Below are 22,394 nucleotides of genomic sequence, written 5' to 3'. Positions count from 1 at the left end.
GCGTCCTCCCGCTGCCCGCTCCCTCTGCGCCCCCCCCGCCCCGCCGCGGGGGAACCGGCCCGGGCGGGCGGGGCCCGGGAAGGGCGGCGGGGGCGGCGGGGAGCCCCGGTGCGGGCCCGGGCGCGGCGGGCGGGGCGGGGCGGGGCGGCGGCGGGGCCCGGTCTAGGCGGAGCGCGGGGTAGGGTGGCGCGGGAGTCACGGTGGCCGAGTGGTTAAGGCGTTGGACTCGAAATCCAATGGGGTTTCCCCGCACAGGTTCGAATCCTGTCCGTGACGCCGCTTCCCCCCTTTTTGCGGCGGCTCCCGGGGCCTCATCGAACGGGGCCGCCGCGGGGCGGGGGGCGCCTGGTACCCGGTCTTTTAACGGCGGGGCTCGGGGGGTGGGGGGGGTGAGCCCTTTTGGGGGACCAGGGCGGGGGGGCTGCAGAGCCGGGCACAGGGGACGGACCCCACGGCTGGAGCCCCCCGGAGCCCGTGGCGGGGGGCTCGTCCCTCCCGGGGAACCAGCGCCCAGGAAAAGGCGTTCATTGATCTCAGCGACACAAAGAGACGCCGCAGCCCCCCGGGATGGGGAGGACCTCCCCAAACCACCCATTTCCCGGGGGACGGAGCCCCTTTGCCGGCCGCCCCCGCATCCTCCCTGGCAGGGGCTGGGGAGCGGGCGCGGACCCCCGAGGCACCGATAAAGCAACCAGAACGCTGTTTATTGATCCCTTCAACCCCTGCCTCCCGCCAGCCCGAGCCGCGGCCGGAGCCGAGCAGTACAGATGCCGGAGGAGAAAGTACTGTAAAAAACAACAAAACAAATGCAAATAAATTAAGTTCCCAACAAGTAAACGTAACCAGGTTCTGACGTGCCTGTCCACGGTACTTCAAAAATAAAATAAAAGGGGGGAGAAAGAAAAACAGGAAAAGGCCAAAAGAAGTACAAAAGAAATTACAGAACCACAGTCACGAGTGTCTGGAAAAGGAACGCCAGGAACAGCAGAGAAAGCGGAGCCAAACGCCGGCAAAGACGGGCAGGAGGGCGTGGGGGCGTCGGGGGCTGCGAGCTGGGGGCGAGCGCGGGGACCCGGCCTCTGCCGGGGCGGAGAGGGGCATGCACGGAGAGAGGGGCCCGAGGGCTGCGCGGCGCCGCGCCGGGGACCGACACGCTCCGAGGTTTGGCTCCAGGCGGCTGCGGGGCCCAGCAGGGCTCGGGCAGGGCCCCGGGGCGACGCCGACAGCGCCCGGTGCGGGGACGGCCCCGGCCGAGCCTTCCCCAGCCGCAGGAGTGGGGAGCGGGCCCTGCTGCTGCCGTACTGCGCGGCCGGAGGCAAGGCTTGGAGAGACAGCGGCAAGGAGACACTGGAGAGCGAGGCGGAAAAATCCAGAGAGGGAGAGAAAGCCCAGGGAGGATTCGGCCACCGGAGAAGCGAGAGCTGCCCGGGGCGGCGGGGTCAGTCCACAGCGGGAGCTGAGCTGGGCCTTTGGGTCTGGGCCGGACCAGGAGCCGGGCTTTGGGAGAGGCAGCAGCACCCAAAGCGCGGGCTGGGTCGGAGGAGTCCGGCAGTACGTGTGGAGCGGCTGCTCCTTCTCTCCTTGAAAGACATCGAACGGGGAAGCTGATCTGCAAGGGGCGAGCATGGAGGGGCTGCAGCGTGTGCTCACCGCTGGGCCAAGTGTTTGTGTAGTATTTACCAGAGGCGTTTAATCATTTCAGCTAGGAAGCAAGAGGTTCGAGGGAACAGTGCCCTAAGAAAACCATGTCGGTGACTAGGGAACACCAGCAGTTCTGACCGGCTACCCCCGGTCTCCACCTCTGCACCTTCCCCCTCCTCTCCCTCGTCAGCACGAAGCGTTTCTCTTTGGAAGTCCTTAGATTTCCTCCACTCCGTGTGCAAATATCATCACCAGTCCCGGCTCTAGCACCATGTCCTCGCCCATGTGCTGGTTTTCGCAGGCCATCACCACCACGGCCTGCTTGCCGGGGATGCGCTTGGCCACATAGTTCTCGTAGTACCGCCGGTTCATCTGGCGGGTCTCCAGCGTGGCCAGGCCCTGCGGCCAGTTCCGCTCGTGGGCGTTCTCGATCAGCTCGTTGATGATGGACGTGGGGCAGCCGCTCTCCACCAGCGAGCGCTTGATGACGGCCTGCAGCACCGCGTCCGGCGTGGAGATCATTCCGCCCCACCGCGTCACCCGGGCCGGCTGCAGGGAGTTCACCCACCTGGCGACAGACAGGGGACAAGCGGTCAGCACCGACCATTTTTTGGTCGCTCCCAGCAGCATGGAGGAGCTGGTTCGCTCCGCGCTGGGGAGCGAGGCTGGACGGGGAATGCCTCCATTTCCCCACCCACCCCTCCCCTGTTTTCACCCCCAAACAGGACCCAGCTGCGGCATTCAGCTCTGCTGCTCCCTCCCCAGAGGGAGGGGAAGAAAGGAGAAGAGAAGCTGCGTCCTCCGGCCTTTCTCACGAGGAGGAAGGAATCTGGCAGCTTCCTGCTTGCGGGCAGGATGCAGGTGGAAGAATAAAAACGGTCCGAACCCGTTGCGCAAGCAGCTCACACGCCGCTCCCCAGCACCAGCGCCCCGCAACTGCCCCCTTGCTTTTGTGAAGCATTTTCTTCTCAAACCGCGCCTTTGCCTCGGAAGGCGCTTCACCCCCTCTCAAATCCGTCAGCAGAGCTGGCAGACTCCCAGCTCCACTCGCACCCCGACGCAGGGCTCCCCAGCTCCTCCCCGATCGCCGGGAGAACCAGCACTTACTCCAGGATTTCATTGTACTCGATGGTCTCCTCCAGGTTCTGCAGGTTGGGGTTGACGCTGCGGATGGCGCGCATGTAGGCCTTCAGCAACTGAATGTCCCGTTTCTGCAACAGGCAGGCCACAGCAGGGTTTGCAAAGAGGAGTCAGCACCGCGGCTACGCGGCACGAGACCAGACCCCGGCGCAGCGGCAGGGAGTAACGCGTCCCTGCCCGTCGCCTCAGCTGCCAGACGACGGAGGTGCGGAGCAGCAGCAGAGCCCCGCTGCGCTCAGCTCGGGCTGCTCTGCACCCGCTTTCTTCGTCCACAAACCTTTTTTTGGCGTTTGGTGTCCAAGCAGGCGAGACCGACCCTCCCCAGGAGAGACCCCGCTGCGAGGCAGCCCCGCGCACACGCGGACCCACCTGCTCGGCCAGCTGATGCTTGTGCTCTGCTGAGGTCTTCTCCAGCTCAGCGATTCTCGTCTGCTGCTGCTGCACCACGGATCTCAAATGCTTGATGCAGTTGTGGTTTGGCAGCTCATCTTTGGGCATTTCCAAGCTGCGGAGCATTACAAAAAAAGGTGGAGGCCCCACATTAGGGAAAGTCACACACCAGAGCACTTGACGTAAGCACATCAACAGACTCCAGAACAAATCCAGTCTTGGAGGATGTGCCAAGAGGCCCGGGAAGCCCAGCGCCATAACCCCCGATAGGTGCAGGAAGGCCTGCGCCCTGCCGTGTCTCGGGGCCAAGCCAAATGCTCTCGGGGAGAGCTATGGGAACAAACCACCACCAGGTCGGCAGGCGATGGGGGTTGTCCTCCTCCAAAGCGATCAGGGTTCTGAACCAGGTGCCACGCCAGGCAGCCCGTGGGCCTGACCCAGTCTCTGACAGTCAGCCACCATCTGGCTGCACGCTCCCAACACGTGAGTGGGACGGATATCGGCACCAGGAGCACGAGCGCCAAGGCCAGACCAGCCACCCACCGCTCCTGGCAACATGTGGGAGGGAGCAGAGCTCATCCTGGCACTTGGCCCAAGGGGATGGAATGGCTCTAGGCGGATTCACAAAGGCCCCAGTACCCCGTTTCCAGCAGCCAACCGACACCCAAGCCCCAGCAACGAGACGAAGAGCCAGGGGCTTTGAACCAAGTTTAAAAAGAAATGGGTTGGACTAAAAACCCTTTCTGCAGCAGCATGGCCTTCAAAGCCCTGCTACCCCCGGAGCCCTGCAGCCAGGGGGCCAAAGGGTGCCAGGCACCGAACCCCGGGTTCCTTCCCTGAGCCTGTGGCCCCTGCTCTGCCCCCGCCCCGCGGCAGAGCCCCCCAAGGCCATCCTCACCCACATCCCTGCTCGCAAGTCACCGGGCGCTTTGGATTGTGCTCGCAGTCATTGAGGTGAGACATCAGGTTGTCAAGTCGCACAACTGCCGTACAGCCGAAAACAGCGTTGTCGCAAGTGATCTGCAGCTTCGAGAGCATATTACGCATGATCCGCGGGACGGGGCGGAGGTGGGCAACCGTCACGACGCTGCGGTCCACGGGGCACGTCTGCTGCTGGGAGAACCACTGGGTGATGCAGGCATTGCAGAAGGCGTGCTCGCAGTGAGGAGCCTGCGGAGGGGCAGAGAACAGCCACGCGTTACTCGGACCCGCCGGGGAAGCGTTTGCTGGCTCGTGCGTGCGGGACAACCTGGACCAGAGAAAGGCTCCCCGTCTCCGAGGGGTGCCGCCCTGGGGGAGGAAAGCAAAGGGAAGAGGCACCCCCACTACACAAGCAGGCACGACGCCCGCACAGGGGAGCGAGACACCAAAAGCCAGACCTGCATCGACTGGAGCCATGCACAGCACCTTCCGCTGCAACGCAAGAGGCGCTGCTGCAGAGCCGCCCTCCCTCCCCTTGGAAAAGCAGGTGCCCACCTTCATCCGCCTCTGGTTTTAATCTGTGTGCCCGGCCCCACCAAGGTCCTCTCTCCCCCCAGACACGCGGTGCCTTGCAGGCAGGTCAGCTCCCTGGGACGGGCACGGACCCCCCGAGCTGCGCTCCTGCTCCGCGCCAGGTAAGGCTGCCTCCTGAAAGGGCTGAGGGGGCCGGACGGAGCGGGGTGCTAAATTTGAACATTTTTCCAGGGCAGATTAGAACATTACTTCACTGTATTTACACAGCTGGGCTCTGCTCTTGTGTTCAAGCTGCTGTTGAGAGAGTATTAAGACTGGGGAGGGGGAGCGGGACGCACGCCAGCTCTTTGGAAAACACCGAGCTTTCTTCCACAGAGCAGAAACCCAGAGTTACAGGAAGGTCAGATGCATCCAGAGCTAAGTCTCATTTACAAGCTGCTCCCTCAGTGCCCAGTGCCGTGCAGGCTGCCTTGTATCAGCCGACCAAGGCAGATGACGATTGCGGGACGTACGCTGAATTAGGATTCACCCATTCAAGCTACAGGACCATCTTAGGAATTTTAGCGCAGCCCCTGTGGCATCGCAGCTCGAGCCAACCGGCCCAGCGCCACGTCCCCGAGCCAGCGGGCAGCTGAGCCTGCGTCAGAAAAGGCGGCGCGTGCCGGGCTCTGGCACGGGGACAGCCGCTCCTCTCCCTCGTGCTTTCCTGAAGTCCCGCTCTCCGAGGCTTCGGCTTTCCACTGTCCTCCGCGAAGCTGGCCTCTGCTCCCCTTGCGGCGTTTCATCCTCTCAAGCCCATGCCCGCCCCACTGAAGTTTAGCGATTGGGGTACCCCAGCGTCACCAAGCGCAGACTGGAGCTGCGACAGATAAATCACACCAGTTTCGCTGGCTGCTGCACACAGAGCGCCACTCCGTGCCCGTAACACAGGGACGGGCACCGGGGAATCTCCATCCTTGCAGACAGGGAATTCTTGGGGCTGGATATGGCCCTGAGCCCTCTGAGGGTCGCTGGAGCTGGCCCTGCGCTGACCAGGCAGAGGGACCTCGCTGAAGGGAGGACAAGGAAAGAGGCCTCAGGAATTTGCTCCCTTCAAACCAAGCTTGTCGGGGGCACGGCTTGTGCTGGCTCCAAACGCAGCCTCAGCGCAGCTCCAGCTACTGCGGTGCTGGCAGGGGCAGGAGGGCTGGTATCCAACAGACAGGCTGTGAAACACACCCGAGAAAGCCTGGGAAGAAGGGAGTTTGTGATATCACCGTCTCAAAAGGAAATTTAAATAAACCTGCAGCTTTCCCTCTGGTTTATGTGATGGCCTGTGATCGTGTTCACGTGTCGACAAGACTTTTTAAAATCAAAGCTTGTTTGACATAAGGGACTAGCATAGCTGGAAGGTGCTAACACAGGACTTCAACTGCACCAGATGGCAGCTGCACGCACCCCCAGCCCGCTGGCAGAGGGTGGGCTACAGCCCGCAGCCCCAGCCTCTCGGGGATCCCCACAAGGCAGCTTACCAGCACAGCACAAATCACAGCTTGTGTGATGCGGCTCATTATTAAGCGATGGAACTGCAATAATTATGCACACGTTTCAGATTCGCCCAGTTTTATTTTTAACCGTTTTATTTCAAATGAAGCTGGATTTACGCAGAGGGTACTGAGCTACCCAGCACCTGGCCACAGCTCAGCCAGCGCAGGAACGCCGCCGGTGGCACAGAGACCCCGAAGGGAAGGGCAGGGAGCAGGGGGACAAAGTCCCATGGAGAAGCCAGCTCCGCTCAGCCGGCGGTGCTCCGCTGCGCTCGGCCCTGGTGAGGGGCTATAAAAGCCCAGGTAACAGGGCTTAGCAGGACACAGTGACAAATACAGCCCTCGCAGCACCAAAAGGCGCAGGAGGGCTGGAGACCACGCAGTGCTCCCGAGGGACGCTGCGCGGGAAGAGCTCACCGTAACAGAGCTCACAGGAAAGCCCTGTCCAGCTGCCCTTCTGCTTTGGGGGAAGCGGAGGAAGGAGTGGAAGCAGCAGCTCCCCGCACGCACCCTCCTTCCCCGAGCGGCTGCACAAGCTGCAGAGTGAGCCGGGGGATCCACCAAACCACCCGGCTGTGCCGGGCCCGGGCAGAGCAGCGTGCTGGTAACCAGGGCTGTGGTCTGGCCATCGTTGGTGGGCGGGAGAGCCGAGCCAGGCTCCCAACAGCAAGTAAAGAGATCAGCCCCGTAGCGTGCAGGAAGCACGTGTGCAGGGAAGCAGAGAGGGCCAACCGAGCATGAAGCCATAAGCAAGGGACAGATTTTAGCATAGCTGCTCCATCTCCGCCCTGGGACACCATCACTGGTATGCAGCTGCATTGAGCTTTGGTAGAGTTAAGAAGGGAGTAAGGATTGAAGGAGTAAGGGAAACCTGTCCCAGCACCAGCTTATTCCTTCCTCCCACCGCCTTGCTGGCCCCAGGACAGCCCCCCAAAGCCAGAACTTCAGTTCATTTCCACCCGGCCTCACACAATCGCAGACTTTTATCCCTGGTGCTGCTTCCTTACCCGTGCTGCTGCCTTAAACCATTAGTAGGAAAGTTAAGAATCCATTGAGCTCACCTAATGCACACGCTGTGTGCGGCGCCCATCATCTGATCAAGACATCTAGAAGTCTGGAGCTGCAATCGGAGGCTTTCAGTAGCCACAGTCAGTGCTCAGACAGAAACCTACCTGAACCGGCTCCTCCAGGACCCCGCTGCAGATGGGGCATATAAGGTCTTCATCAACATCCCCCTGAAAACGTGCTACATCATACCCCATTGCTCATCACCGATGCCAGAACCCTGCGGAGGGAAAAACAAGAGTGGTTAGGAGCAGTCGAGCACCCCGTGCTGTCTGGACAGAGGAGGTCCCGGCCCTCACAATGTCCTGGCTCCCAAATTTCTGCTCTCTCCTCCCAGTGTGGCCAGCTGGGGTAGCCCCGGGCACGGCTGGGGCTGACAGCCAAGCACCATACGGAGGAGCGCGCAAGGGGAAGCGGTCTCAGCCCCCTTTGCTGTGCTGAACTGCTCCTCCGTTTTGACACGCTGCTGGCATTGCTTCTCTCCCACACATGTCATTACTAATCCTGCTGCAATTTTTCTACTTGCTGGTTGTTGGGGTTGGTTTTGCACAGCTCTATTTGTTTTACAGAGGAGAGGACAGCACAGGGGTACCTCTAACGAGTGAGCCCAGTCCCATGGGCTGCGCAGTGGGATGCGTGCCAGGGACCATTCCTGGGCACAGCCAGACACCCGCCAGCCTCGCTGCATTGGCTGCGGAGGAACCGGCTCCCTCCGTGGGAACAGCAGCCCCGCCGGCTCCTGGCACCCCAGCTGCTGGCATTGTCCTCTGCGGCCGTCGCCAGCAGCTTTCCCACTCGGCCCAGCAGACGCGGAGCAAAGACACCCAACACCATCTGCAGCAGAGCGTGACCTCAGCTGGGTGCTCCTGCGCCTGGACGAGGAGTCCCCACGGCTCAGCAGGGCTGTGGGGGCTCCTGCTCCCAGCACGGAGGCTGTGCAGCCCCGAGAGCAGCCCCTCGGGCACCAAGTCCCCGTCCCTCCCCGCCGAGGACGGCATTCCCAGGTAACGCTGTTCCCCAGCTTCTTACACTATTTGCCAGAGGCTGACCTTGAGCTCTGCCCCAGCACACCGGCAGTTACCGGAGCCTCTGCGGCTTGTCGCTAAAGAGCCAGCTCCTCCTCTCCCATTCTCACCAACATCAAAGTCAGTGACAAACCGCCACAGCCATACAGATTCACACTGCACTTGGCTCCAGATAAGGGAGTCCCCACCCCAAACACAAGCAGGAGCCAAGAGGGGACGGGAGGCGTGCGAAGGCACGTGGACGGCGCATGAGGCTCCGAAACCACCATCCCTGTGGTGAGGAGACTGCGGCACGGCAGCGCTTCCAGCTGCGCAAGCACCAGGAGCATCTACCTGCTCTGGAGGGCAGGTAGGAACTCGCCCTGCTGCTGCTCCGCAGCCAGATGTGGCCACCCAGCGGTGCCGAGCTCCTGCACCTCGGCCGAGCTGCTTGCACAACGCCACGCACCTCCCCAGCCCGCTCCTCGCAGCTGAAAGAGCTTTGGCTCTGGACAGAGGCAGCAAGCAGAGCTGGTTGTGGAAGCCATTGTCTGCTCAGCTAGAGCAGGGAGGAGAGGGGGCGATGGATGGACAGAAAGGGAGGCTGTAGGTAACGCAGGTGCTGCACGGTTGGCCCTTGGGACCCTCCCCAAGTCAAAGGGCAGCAGGGAGGGACTTCAATCAACTCAGTGGACACTGTGAAAGTCAGACGATAAATCAGGTCCACGTGCGGATGGATTCTTTGCTTCCACAGAGCGGGCACAGACAAAAGACTCCTCTGAGGGAGGCTGGGGTGGGGAAAGTCCCTGGGTCGGTTTGCAATTCAGATAAGATTAACGGCTGCAGGCTGGAGGGAGCACGGATCTCCGAGCCACTAGGATCGGTTGCTCTTAAACCTTCCCACGCCTTTGGACAGATGCTGCTCTCCTCCACTGGGAAGGAACCCAAATTCCTTCCCATCCCTTTATGAGCCACTCACACTGCAAGTCTCAGCACCTCCACCACATTTACATGGGGTTCAAACCAACTGGAAGGGCAAACACGGATGGGGAGGACTCGGCACAACAGCTCCCGGCTGCCAGCTGAGCCACAGCGCCCGCGCAGCCTGCTAGCCCCCCACCACAGAGGTGCTTCACTTGGCAGCTGGGACCACTCCGACCTTCTCTGCTGCTCAGTGCTCAGGCACTGCTTCGTGCCCTGGTGTCTTAATGTGCCTCTGAATCCACGAGCAGCTCCACGAACAGCCCGCGCTCTCCGCCTGCTCGGGCGGCACAGCGCCTGCTCCTGCACGGGCACTCAGGTATCGGAGTGGAACTGCACTGGGCACCGCTTCTTCAGAACCACGCTCCCTAGCGACTCGGCTTTCTTTGTTTTTTGCTTCCAAGCTTCCAAATTCCAACATCATCCTTCCAACAAACAGCTGGGCAAGACACTAAACATCTTCACATCCACTCAGGGAAGAGCCGAGCAGAGGGCAAAACATGAGCACTGAAAGCCAGCCTTGCCATCTGCCAAACAGAAGCCACATCAAAACTCGCTCCAGAAAAATTTCAGCACCTGCACGAGTCTGAGAGTCTCTGAATTCGTCTCCTTCCTCGCCCCAGCCGTTCCCCCTTCTGCCAGGGCTCATCCGTGGGGCTCTGCCAGCACGCTGAAGCAAGGAGTGCCCTGCTGCTATCGCGAAGCAGGAACAGGAGAGCTGGAAGCGTCTGCAAATGCTCGAGTGAGATGGAGCTGGCAACCCAGCCTCCCTCCTGCTAGATCCAGAGGTGAATTAATGACCTGGCCCCGCAGGATACTGGATACACTCATTCCTCCCTGGGCTCGGCAACCTGCAGGATGGCCCCAAAGAAGGTATCGTATAGCTAATATGAGCAAGCCCGACTTGCGCAGTGCTTCTCAGCAAGAGCGATGATTCACGGGCTGCAGGGATCCATCATGTGCTGAACAAAGCACAAAGAGCTTAGAAAATACCTTTCCTGGAAGGGCTTGCAGAGGCACTCAGGCACCAGGGTGAAGTCGAGCCAAACCATCTGCAACGCGGGCAAGACACGATACGGGGGGGCGAAGGCTGAGCAGGAACCCAGACAAACCCGCTCTCAGAGGAAACTGCTTCTGCAGGGAACAGCACCTGCCACCTATCATTACACCGGGCTGAAGCGATCCTCCCCTCGCCAAACATGCACAGCTTCTCGACCCCAGCACCATCAGCCTCCCTAGGGCTGGGCAGGGCGAGGGGACAGTTCGCACAGATCAGAGGCCAGTCGCAGAACCAGGCTTTAGCCCAAATTACAGAGAAAAGCAGGGATAAGTCACTTTTCCCCCCCTTCCCTCCGCTTCCCTTGTCACCACCACGCTCCTGCCTCGTCTTTGGAGATTGCCATCTCCTTGGCCTGGGGACTTCTAATGCCTGCACGCTGCTCAACACAGAAGAGATCTACATAGCAACAAGGGCTTGATGGTATCAGAGAGCATCAGTAATTAACACGTCAAAAGCACTTAGACATTCCTATCTTTACCCAAAGCCTCCTCAGCATCCACCGGGAGACAGAGGTTCCTACTAAGCCCTTGGGGAAGTAGAGGAGAGGAAAGGGGAAGGCAACAGCTCGCTGCCCAGCTGGTTAGAGCTGTGCTGCACCAGGACAGCCCCAAGCCTGTCCCAGCCCCTCGGCAGGGATCCCCCAGCTCCCCGATTGCTGCTGAGGGGTCGGTGCCTCATCTCAAGCCCTGGACTTTTGCTGCTCTTCCGTGCTCCCCGTAAACCCGCCATTTAAATACGCAAAGATGACATCTACAAGGCAAGGCAGACCATCACTGTGAACTCCCCCCTACTCCGGCCACAGGACATTCATTCCTACCCAACGCATTGCAGTTTTGCTCCAAATCTTGGGCAAAAAGGGCTTCATTCCGTTGTCTGGCATGAGCTTACCCCCGCCCTTCAAACGGCGGCGGAGGATCACAGCGAGCGAGGCTGGGGCTCCTCTGACCCAACGCACATCTGCCCATCTTTCGTCTCAGCAACAGCCACGCAGATAAGACTTCTGTGGTAATACTGCGCTGTCTTCAAGCACGATAACTAACTGCTCCTGCCCCCAGAGGAAAATTCAGTTGCTGAGAATATTTTTTTCTGTTGACAAAAGGAAAATTAATGGCTTAAAAAAGCTCCCCCTCCTCCTTGGAAAAAAAAAGTCTGCATGGGAGCCCATGGATTTGTTCCACAGCCCCCAAAGCACATGTTCCCATGTTCCCTCCTTTTTGCCACAATATGTTCAAGCCACTGGATCCCAGACGCTCCGGCTGAGCCAAGCTTTCTGCCTGGTCGACTGCTCCAGGCACAGACTGTGGAGCAAGCCAGCATCTCCTAGCTCCGGAGGAGCTCTCCGCTCCGCTGGCACAGGGAGGCTGACTCATCTGGAGCTCGCGGGGTTGCACCCCCACGCTCCTGCTCCCCCACACAGCCAGCGCTCCCTGGCCAGCAGCTGTTCCAGGCTACAAGCACAGCTGGGCAAGGATCCAGAGCAACCTGGCAAGGGCCTGGCCCTAGACAGCTTTGCTGGGAAAGCAGCATCTTCCACAAGACCTTCCCAGCACTGCTGGCTGCGGGTCCCAAGGCAGAAGCAGACACCTGCACCATGCAAACAGCATGCCGGGCTGTCGGGAGACACTGACTCATGCCCAGGAGCTGACGAGTACAAGTATGAGCAACACGAGCAAGGACCAGCGCAGAGGCAGACAACAGCACTGGAAGGGAAGCGAATTTCACCCAGGTGCACGGTGTGCTGGCTACAAAACCTCCCGGGCCCCCGGCAGCCCAGAGCCTGAGAAGGCCAAGGTTTGGAAGAGGCACGAACCCACCTCGACCCGCACAAGCGGAACAGGCGACAGGGGCGACCTGGCACTCACAGCTAGAGCTCACCGAGACAAACCAACCTGGTCCAAGGCAAACAACAAACGACAACGATGAGAACAATGCGATCACAGGAGCGGAGCCGGCACCTACCTACTAAACACGAGGCAAAAAACGTGCCTGGAAAATCAGAGCAGAATGGTCAGTAAAGCCAACGACCGGACGAAGAGCAGTGACCACCCCAGGGCCTTGCGTTCAAACGCAAAGGTGTCCAGCTCCTCCCCGGGGACACCGGCCGCTGCCAGCATCTGCCGGCTCCGCTGCCTGCCCTCCTTTTAGCAGCAGATCCACGCAGCCAGCCCCTCTTCTGAGCCAGCATCTGGTGCCAGTTCACCAGGGAAGCCCATCCCTTCTGTGGAAATACAGAAGACAAGACAGAATCCCTTAAAAAATTAAAAACAAACAAACAAAACAAATCAAACTTAATTAGCCTGTGCTGGAAGTCTCCAGCATCAGGCTTTGCTGGGTTCTCAGGGAAAAAAGACACCATTTTCTCATTATTTCCAATATAAGTGTTGCCAACAGATACCAGAGCCACTTTGCAGCTGGGATAGTTCGGAAGAAACCTGTTCTGTGAGCAATGGTGTTTTTAATAATCTTTCCTAATTTCATCAGCTTTGTGAGCCAAAAGAAATAGAATTAAAACCAGAAAGCAAGGGGGAGGGGAGGAAAGGGAGAGAAAACAACATATGGATGCAAGAGGGGCTGTTCTGTAGCAGTTCAAGCCCAGCATGGGAGCCAGGACACCAGCGATCTTCTCACTGGTTTGCACTGTGTGTGTTCTGGGGGACCACACTTTGTTGTCTCTGTTTCCCTGCTGTGAGTAAATACATAACATCTCCGGGGGGCTGCACGGTTTCTGAAGCAGTCTTGCTGCTGCTGGAAAGTTTCCAGGGGTGGGAAAAAAGGGACCCAGAAGCTTAAAGAAGTCAAAGTTTTGCAGCAACCGGCTCCCAGCCCCCAGGATCTGCATCCATTTAAGATGGCCTCTGCTCCCAGGAGTCCAGGTCACACCAAGGAAAGAGGCTGCCGGCACCGCCGGTGGGACGGCAGAAGACCCGGGACAGAGCTACAGAGCAGAAGCTGCCCCGTCAGTACCCGGGGGGAGCGCAGGGGCTCTGCAGGGGGGCGGACGTTTGGCTGAAGGCCTCTGCTGGGCTCCGTCGCCCAGCCCGGGCAAGGAGGCTGCTCGGATAGGATCAGGGCCGGCGCCAGGACGCAGGTGAAAGGGCTCTGCTCAGCCAGATCTCTGGTCTGGCAAGCAGAGGGAAGATGGAGGAGTCGGTGTTGAAGCTGTGCCCACATCCACGCCTCGCAGCGTTAAAGCGGCTCCTAACTGACCTGACACAATGGACGTTTCACAGGAAACCCTCACGTCAGCAACCAGCAGCCTGTTCCCGTACAACGGGAGAGCATTCACCAGCCCAAGACAGTCAGCGTGCAGAGCCGCGAGGGTCTGTTGCTCTCGTCCTGCGAGCGACCCAGTTAGCGCAGCCCAGCTGGCCAGGGGCAGCTTGCCAAGCCCGGGTGATTACTTGCCTGCCCTCCTGCCAGCACCGCTCCCTGCGGCTCACGACATCCCCCGGCATCCGAAGTCTCTGCGTTTTAGAGCGCGGTGCAGTCAGCAGCTGTGACAAACCTGCTGGGCCCCCGCAAGCCCCGTACTTGGGATGGGTGCCCAGCGTACGGCCGCCCTGCTCCGGGGCAGAGCCACCCAGCAGTCGTGGGGTGCTGGGGACCCATCAGCCAGTGCTATAACACCCCCAGTGTCACGCAAGAAAGGAAGAGCGGTCTGAAACCGAAGATTAACAATACTGAATCCGAACACGCAGCATAATCTAAAGCTGGCTAAAAGTCCCTCTGCCTGACCTAGTTGTCCAGCGACCCAGTTTCTAAACCACGCAGCACGGCGGGACAGAAACGAGCCCGGCGCGCGTTGTGCATTCCTGGCTGGAGCCACTGCCCTGCGCTGCCAGGCCTGGCAGGGAAACGGAGGAACTTGCTGGCACACAGGCTGAGCACAAATCCAAACTTTGCCCTAATCTGGAACTACGAGCTCTCCGCTCAGATACAGGCCCCATTAGGACTTAACGGCAAGGAAGAGCTGGCACAGCGTACACCCCGCAACCTCTTTGGAAGCGAAACGCCAGCAGTGCAGGTCTGGCTGCCGCATCCCCCACGGCTCCTCCACCCGGGGTTGCGCAGCCGGCACCCACGTGGGTGGGAGTCGCACAGCTCTGCGTTACAGAAGTGCGAAGGCAGCGAGGAGAACAAACGCTCAGTTTCACGAGATACAGGCTGGGGGCCAGCCACCTTCCCTGCTGCGCTCGCCTCGCTGCCCGGGGCTTCGGCAGCTCTGTCGAGCCCCACAGACCTGGCCGGACCGTTCCAAGCGACTGCGTTTATAGCCTTGACTTGTATCAGACCTTCCTGGTCTTTTTGATCATTACCTTGACTTCTCTGGCACAAAACGACACCCTGTGCTCACCCGTGTTACGCATTGCTCAACAGAGCGGATCTGATTTCAAAAGCCAGCACCAAAACTGCGTGGGGTCCAGAGTCCACCCCGCGCGGGCGATCCCCGGGCTCAGCCACGCGCTTCGTGTTCAGCGCTGCCGGCGAGGCCTGGAGAGACAACTCAGCGGCTGGGGGATCAAATTCACGGCACTGCTCTGCCCGTTCCTTCGCTTCTTCCCATTTTGTTGGCATCTGGCTTGCCTGCCTATGCGGAATAAGCCCGCATGGTTTAGTGGTTTTCCCAGGAATTTCTGCATGCACTTGAGACATCTACGAGCTTAAGAAACTGCTGGCACAGAGGAGAGTGCTGGTCTGCAGGTCAGGACAGTCGCTCCACCTGCCTGACTTCAGTTTCTCCACCAAGAGCAACCGGTGAAGAGCAGCAGATACGACAAACCAGTTCTGCCTGCGTGCACGCCACCAGTAACCACCAGCTGCTTGGCCTGTGCATAATCAACCACCCCAGTAATGACAGCGCCGAGCAGCAGCACTCCCTCCCCACCGAAAAAATTGATCAGACACTCAAAGAACCTCAGCTGAGATCTGACTCCCTCGCTCCTCTCCAGCATTAATACGCAGGGCCTCTAATTGCTGCTGCACATACGCAGGAAGCAGACAGCAATTTAAAGCAATTTACGCTCCACTCGCAGGAAAAGCCAGCGAAGCAGTCCTAACAGCAACTCCGGTTTCAGGGCAGAGCCCAGCAAGCCGTCGTGCCCTGCGATACCGCAGCGTTCCAGCGGCACGGCACGGCAGCACCACCTGTTAAACCCTGCGTACGGACCAGGACCACGGCGGAGCTGCACTCCGGGCTCAAAGGGGACAACTACACCGAGGAGCCGGGTTTGACCGATTTACAGGACGCTAACTGCTATCTTCGTTCTTGCTTACTAATCCTTTAAAGGGTTACCACCCACCTCGACATAATTGTTGAGCTAATGTACTTGTTTTGGAACAATGGTGACATGAGTTCATTCGTTCCTTCTCCAAGCCGTTTCTTTCAGCAGGAACAAAACCCGATGGATTCGGCGTGCTCGCTGCAGTCCCTCCCGCACCTGAAATAATCGATATCCCCCAGGCCTAAAACTTCTCTTAGGTGGAGGTGTTTCTTCAAAGCGTTTTAACCAGTTAGCAGAGGCTTCAGGAACGACTGACTGTAATCCACAGAGTTTTAGTACGTATTATTTTGATTCAAGAGGCCACAGGCAAAACACACGAAAATATTACTCATTATTTGATAATTAAAAGCCAAAAGCATCAAGAGTACAAATCTAACAGCTCTTTCCGTACAGATTTTTTCCTCAAGTGTTGATCTTCTGTTTGACATTAGCCCACATCCAGGGAGCAAAACTTTCCAAAGGAAAAAAAAAAAAAACAACCCCTTTTTCTAAAAAGCCTTTCCCAAGTCAAAGGAAGCTTTTGCCCAAGTACACACAGGCAAACAAGATCAAAAGGAAAGCGGGGTTAAACAATCGTTCTCGGTTGTATAATAGGAGGAAAACACATCAATCATGAGGCCCTACCCATGCTCAAGATCCCATTTTGGTAGCTGGTGGAAGGACAAACAACACCTTGAAGAGCTCCTATTGCTTAACCCCTGCAGAATCAGGCTCGAGGGCTTTGCCACCCAGCAGGGCCGTTCCTTATTTTGGGAAGCTCTTCAGGATCACCAAAGCCCGGCTGATAGTCCTGGCAACACCTACAGGCATCGTGCCTAACGCTGGCAGCGCCTCAAAATCCCACGGCATGACACAACACTACCGGTACCAAAAAAGCACAGCCAGCCTGCAGTCCCTCCCAGCTGGGACCCAACAAACTCATCCTGTTCTCTCTACTTTTAATGCGTTGGAAGGATTTAAGTGAAAGAGGCCGGAGGCAGAAGAGCTTGCTGGGGAAATCAGCCACCTCTGGAAAGCAAAAAAAAAAAAAAAAATCTTTGGGAAGTTCCTCGAGGTGGCTGCTGAAAGCGGAGCGGCTCTCAGCACACCGAGCTCACACCACGCTGTGCAGACAGGGTCACCTCTGCGCCTACCGAGACGAAGGACGATCTAACAGGGAGGCGGACGACCCTGCGCGCAGCCACGGGGCAAGGGCGTTATCCCCTCGGACTGGGCACGGCTCATCGGAAAAAGCAAGCCAAGCAGCCCAGGGAAAACTCGGCGGTGCCCCATGCCTCCAGCACAGCCTGCTCGCTGGCACGCGCTGGCCACAAGACCACCTTTATCCATCCCATCCCCAGTTCCACAGGTGGAGAACTGAAACGGCAGCCCTCTTCCAGAGCCGTGGGACGAGCAGAAGCGACATCCACAGAGCAGATCAAACCCCTGCTCCGCTCCAGCCACCCCTGCCCTCAGCCTGCGAGGAGCGCGACAAGATCTCCTGGGCTGCCAAGTCCTCGGCGCTGCATCGAGTCCTGCAGCCCTATGAAACGCACGAACAGGAACCACAGCTGACTGCGACCCTCTGCTTCGCAACCGAAAGCGGCTCAGGGAAGGCAGTTTGTTGCTGCAGGTCGCTGAGCCATGGAAATGACTTCTGGGGGGAAAAAAAGTAAAAATCACACGTTGTTTCAGGAACATCAAGGTCCTGCGCTTTATTAAGACATTCTGACAGGGTGGCCCGACCTGGACCTGCTGAGCTGCCCAGCCAATTCCTGCCCTTCTGTACTTGTTTCGCATCAAGCCCTTCCAAAGCTCAGGAATTCAATCTACAGCGCTGCGAAGGGGCTTTGACGCCTCAGACAGGCCTGCCAAAGGGGCAGAAATAACACGCCAAACCTCACAGATACGCAACAACACGGGGACGACTGGGAGAACGCTCAAAGCTCAGCACCACTTTGGTGTCGGGGAAGGAAACCTCACAGCAGATTTCCACAAGACAGCATTATATTCCTCCAAAAATACTCCAACAGGAGGGGGATGCACTCCTTTACAGGGCTGCACCCACACTTCGCCTCCTGCCTTGCAGAGCTGCAGTGCTGGGGCGAGACCCTGCCCGTGACCCTCCCAGCACAGGCGGGCTGTCACCGTCACCGATCATCCTCAGGAACGGGGGATACGCTCGGTCCGGGTACCGCAAACAGAGCCGCAGCCTCCCAAGCCTCAGGTTCCTACGCCCCAGGTGTACTAGAAGGGAAATGTTCAACATCCAGGCAGAAATGCACATTTGGGGTTTTGTTCTTTCTGCTACAAGCTCAGAATATTCTTCCCACTTGCTGCATTTCAACACTGCAAAGTCCATTTTGCTTGAGCTCTTTCTGCAACAGCTCCTGCCTACCAGGAACGCAGGCAAGAACTAAACGAGGTCCTGCGACTTGGAGTACGAGCTCCAAGTCAAAAACGACCCAAGCCACCGGCTGCCCTCCCTGGCTGTCGCCTGAGCTCTGACACATCCCACAAACCCCAGAGAGCACGGAGGAATGCGGCGCAGCACGCTGCCGCAGCCCACGGCGCGTCTACAGGCAGTTGCAGCAAGACCAGAGGAAGACGTTGCCACCGACAGCCCAGAGGCAGGAACCCGGCCCCAGCCCGCTTCTGTGGGGCTGCACGTTCCTCATCGGCGCCAGCAGAGACACCGTCAGGCTCTGACCGGGACGGGGCCTCGCACCCACGAGCAGTGGTTTGTCTGGAGAGCGTTCATGGCTACAGACAAGGCAGAGAAGGACGCGAGGGTCTGCGAGGCGGGTTTCCCTTCATTAGATAAGCAGAACAAGCCACTTGTTAACAGCTGGGGCCATGCTGGAATTACACAGCGCAGCTTCATCCAGCTCTGCCAAGCCTTTTATGTTGTGGTCCATTACGGTGTCAAGACACCAAGAAAATGAAAAGCCTAAATCTGAAGTTAAACTAGTTTATGTTTGGGTTTTTTCCCCCTCCCAGCAACAGCAGATGTAAATCACAGCCAGCAAAATGTCCGAGTAGGCGCACTCAGTCACAAAAAGCATCCCGCATCGCTGCTCCGCCAGTAGCCTGTCCCCTCCCAACTCTTAACTGCTCCGCCAGACGTGGAAGCGATGCCTTGTCCAAAGCAAGCCACGCCGGGCAGTTTGTTTCAACGGGGCAGACGTGCTGCTCCGGTAGCTGCCACAGAAAGGCAGATCTGGCAGGCGGGAGGATGCCCGGGAGCCACCACCTCCGCCAGCAGCACCCCAAGAGGTCCCAGCTCCTCGAACGGGAGGCGAGGATTCCCAGGAGCCTGGGGCAGAACCCGGGCCCCTCCGCAGCCTGGCCCGCGCAGGTCGGCCAAGCCTGCACGCTCCCGGTCAGACCCACCTTCGACTGTCGGCACTACCGCTGTACCGAGTGAGTCCAGCCCAGCTGCCATATGGAAATCATACCACGGGAAGACCAAAGAGCTTTTTGCCTGTAGTCTAAAGCATTTGGATGCGAGGGATCTCTTTAGGCTTGGTGAATAATCCCACCCTCACAGCAGAACAGCACGGATCCTATTCAGTAAGAAGTGTTTCCTGTTTTCTGCCGCGAGGAGCCCACACAGGCTGCGAAGCCCCAGCAGTTGGCCAGTCACCAAGCCGACTGATCAGCGAGAAAGCGGAGACCGCTGAGCAGCGCAACTCGCGGCTCGCTTTTACCTTTGTTTGAAGTTCGCTGTGCATTGCCTCCAGCTGCCTCTGCAGCCATTGGGATGCCTTTCCAGAACGCCAGATTCGCCAGTGGGTTTCGTTAACAAAGCACTTTCCCTGCAAGTCACAGGGAACCTCGCTCTTTCGAGAGCGCTCTGGGAATTCCAGTGTCTGCCCTTCTTCTGGAGCACCAAGTGAAATAAGAGATACAGAAATCAGGCAGGGGCAGTTTTTAAGCCAGTTTGGCAGGATTTATTTTAAACCTCTGAAATTTAAGGAAGATCTTGCTATTTCCCTGTAGACATTAATTTACAACAAAGGTTCTTGAACAGCTTTACAGCAAGAGCTGTGTCCTTCGCTGTGAACCTGCGGGCCCGTGAACAGCAGGCTGCGATCTCTGAACGGTGATCTAGGCAAATCTGCCGGGGAGAGATCAGGCAGCTACAAGCTGCGAGCACAGCCGTACGTGTCACACTGTCAGCTGCAGCGGGGGGGGACTGTCAAGACACACACAGATCTTTCTTGTTAGCAGAGCAAAAGCAAAGTTTTCAGATAAATATGACTTCAAAGGTATTGGCAGCAGCCAACTGAACGCCCTGGAAGCATATATAAAGAAACACCCCATAAAACTGCTGATGTAACTCTAACTGTTCACGTGTCAGAGGCTCCACGCGTGTGGAGGAAGGACCTAAAACTCATCCCCCGTGCACAGATGGAGAAAGTTTTGAGAGATATTCAATTTACCTTCCGTGGCAGAATTCCTCCCTAAGTAGCAAAGAAGCAGGGCTGGGCTGGGTTTACTCTTTTCAGGGAGACGCTCCCAATGGCCCATCTTTTCCCCTTCCTCTTCTACCGTTTAAAATGTCATTCTTCGAGGGCCAAGAGCCGCTGCCACGCAGGAGTCATAAGGTCAGACAGGACAGATCTAGTCACAGGGGAAAAAAAAGGGAAGGAAAAATGAGCACGGTAAAAACCAAGGTGGAAGGCTGCGCCCTGCCCTTCACCCCCTCTCAGGGCCCAGGTGAAGACACCTCGCTTCCTCCACACAGGCACCCAGGCCTTCAGCCCCACAGAAGGCAAACCCGCATTTCCCAAAGAGCCTCTGCAACGCTCCTAAAAAGCGGAATACCCTGCGCAGAAATGCCTGCCACGCAAGCCCCGCACGCCTCTGACACAGATACACGTTCCCCTGGGGACAAGGGTCTGAAGTCGGTCACGAGAACGCAGAGAGCCACCACATCTCATCCGCTCCTCGCCTTGCCTTCCAACCACATAAAAAATTTCTCTGCCTTGCCTTTTTTAATTTAAATGGTAAGAATAAGGGCTGCTCCGGAGCCCCCCGCCAGTCCGAGCGCCCTCACGCATCCCAGCCTCCCCGAGAGGCTGAACGCGACCGAGCCGGCGATCTAAACGTCGGTTGCCTCCCAGTGGCACTTTGCTTCGGAAATTCCAGCCCTGGGCCAGAACTCCACTCACCTCAAACCCCCACCTCACTCGGCTGGGAGAAAAGCCGGGACAAAAGGCGTTTCCAGCGGGATCGCTGCACTGCAGGAGCGCACCGCGTGCAGGGAAAGAAACATTTGCCCAGTAGGTAAAGTCTCAGCTTTTAAGTTACGCAATCCTGCTAAAAATAGTTTTTCCCAAATGCTACCTTAAGATCTTCTGACACAAATCCAAGTTTTTCTTGCAACTCCTCTGCTCACTCTAGCGTTGCGAAAATTGACAGCAGGGAAGCCTGGATCAGAAAAACTGCTTTGGTTTTTATCCGCCGGTCTCAGCAACAAGGATAAAACCAGCTCGGAAACAGCCCTGGACGTCACCACCGTGCTGAACCGGGCACGATGACACCCGGCTCCCGAAGCCACCACAAGCAGCTTTGTTATTATAACAAAAGTTTTATCTGATGCTGTTGCATTTTTGGACGTATTTACCGCTTAAGACTGTACTAAAACAGACCAAGGCCCTTCCTGTCAGAGGAGACGCCGCCGAGCTCAGGTGCCTACGGTCGAGACGAGCAGCAGCACACGGCCTGCTTCGCGAAACCTCGCCGCAGATAAAGCCTCACCCCATTTAATTACCGACTGCCCTCTGCTTCCCACCCTCCCCAGACAGACAGACAGACAGACAGGCAGGCTTCGTGATGTGCTCCAAAGGTCGGGCCTCCGGGAACGGGGAAGCTGCGGTCCCTCGCCGTGAGCGGCGGGTGCTCTCCTTCCAGGGACCCCTCGCCCCGCGGGGGGTCGGGACGGCCCCAGTCCTCGCTGCACCACAGCAGCGCCCGGAGGCTGCAAATAATTTGTCACCGGAGCAACTTTCAGCCCAAGCAAAGCCCTTCCTCCAAACGCCACCAGGAGAGGAACGGCCACCGGGTGGCACCGGGCCCTGCGCCGGCCACGGCGCTTTTCGGTTTTCACGCCGCCGCTTCGGCCTCCGTCCGGCGCCGGGCGCGCCGAGCCCCGCGGAGCCCGCCCGGTCTCCAGCGCCGGGGCCGCCTTACCGGAGCCGCGGCCGGGCCGTCAGAGCCCGACGGCACAAAGACCCCGCGGCGCCGGGGCCCTGCCCCCGCCTCGGCGCTCTCGCTTCCCCGGCGGGGCTCCACGCCCGCCCCCAGAGCGGCGCCCGCCGCCGGCGGCCCCCTCGCACCGCCCCGGCCCGCGCCCCACGCAGGCCGCAGGCGCCCCGGGCTCCCGCCAGCCCGGACCCGCCTCCACGAGCCCCCGCGCCCCGGCCCGGGGCCGCAGCGGCCCCCAAAGCCCGGGCACCCCCCGGCCGCCGCCTCCCCGCTCCCCGCGGCCGCGCCGCCCCCGGCCCCGGCCCCACAGGGCCTCCCCCCGCCCCGCCGCCGGCCCGGCTCCCTCCCGCCCCGCAGCCCCGGCCTCACGTACCGCCTGCCTGCCGCCCGGGCCCGGCCCGGCTCCGGGACGCCGCGGGGCTCAGGGGCGGCCGCGGCCTCCACCGCCTCCCCCCGCCCGGCCCCGCCGCGCTGCTACGCAACCCCCGCCCCGCCGGAAGCGCCCGCCCCACCACGGGCCGGAAGCGGCGCTCTGGCCGGCGAGAGGCGCCGAGGGGCCGGAACTCGCTGGTCGGGGCGGGCTCTATGACCCGCGCGGGGCGGGGAGTGGGCGGAGCTTACTGCTTCCCTCCCCTCCCTCAGTCCCGCCCCCTCTGAG

At 59.2% G+C, this 22,394-nt stretch overlaps 1 protein-coding gene and 1 non-coding gene across 6 annotated transcripts; one reads left to right on the top strand and one right to left on the bottom strand.

The window, feature by feature from the left end:
• Nucleotides 1–194: 194 nt before the first annotated feature.
• On the top strand, nt 195–276 carry TRNAS-CGA (transfer RNA serine (anticodon CGA)). Its single transcript has one exon. It is a non-coding gene; the product is annotated as a tRNA-Ser (tRNA).
• Nucleotides 277–807: 531 nt separating this feature from the next.
• Nucleotides 808–22,302, bottom strand: RNF41 (ring finger protein 41). 5 transcript variants are annotated; one of them, XM_087771791.1, is made up of 8 exons: nt 22,110–22,302; nt 19,969–20,149; nt 19,234–19,406; nt 7,325–7,437; nt 4,070–4,341; nt 3,151–3,286; nt 2,749–2,852; nt 808–2,209 (listed from the first exon to the last, which is right to left on the bottom strand). In XM_087771791.1, exons 4-8 carry the CDS (start codon nt 7,412–7,414, stop codon nt 1,858–1,860), a joined length of 954 nt encoding a protein of 317 aa, XP_087627917.1. In that variant the 5' UTR covers nt 7,415–7,437; nt 19,234–19,406; nt 19,969–20,149; nt 22,110–22,302; the 3' UTR covers nt 808–1,857. The 5 variants fall into 5 exon arrangements, with proteins under 5 accessions (XP_087627917.1, XP_087627916.1, XP_087627918.1 ...); XM_087771790.1 differs by lacking the exon at nt 19,234–19,406 and having other exon boundaries at nt 22,110–22,301; XM_087771792.1 differs by lacking the exons at nt 19,234–19,406; nt 22,110–22,302 and adding an exon at nt 20,701–21,279.
• Between the last annotated feature and the right edge of the window lie 92 nt (nt 22,303–22,394).

This window comes from Nipponia nippon, unplaced genomic scaffold (genome assembly GCF_047370975.1).
Source record: "Nipponia nippon isolate SJK-2023a ecotype South Korea unplaced genomic scaffold, ASM4737097v1 scaffold_35, whole genome shotgun sequence".
Classification (NCBI taxonomy): Eukaryota; Metazoa; Chordata; class Aves; order Pelecaniformes; family Threskiornithidae; genus Nipponia; species Nipponia nippon.
This window is presented reverse-complemented; position numbering and strand designations above follow the sequence as displayed.

What these genes read in the sequence shown, in the direction of transcription:
- RNF41 (XM_087771791.1), bottom strand. Translation starts at nt 7,414, where the DNA reads ATGGGGTATGATGTAGCACGTTTTCAGGGGGATGTTGATGAAGACCTT. An exon ending in AGCATCAGCTGGCCGAGCAG is followed by an intron (nt 2,853 to 3,150) that starts GTGGGTCCGCGT and finishes TGCCTGTTGCAG; the next exon opens with AAACGGGACATTCAGTTGCT. An exon ending in GAGTACAATGAAATCCTGGA is followed by an intron (nt 2,210 to 2,748) that starts GTAAGTGCTGGT and finishes GTCTGTCGCCAG; the next exon opens with GTGGGTGAACTCCCTGCAGC.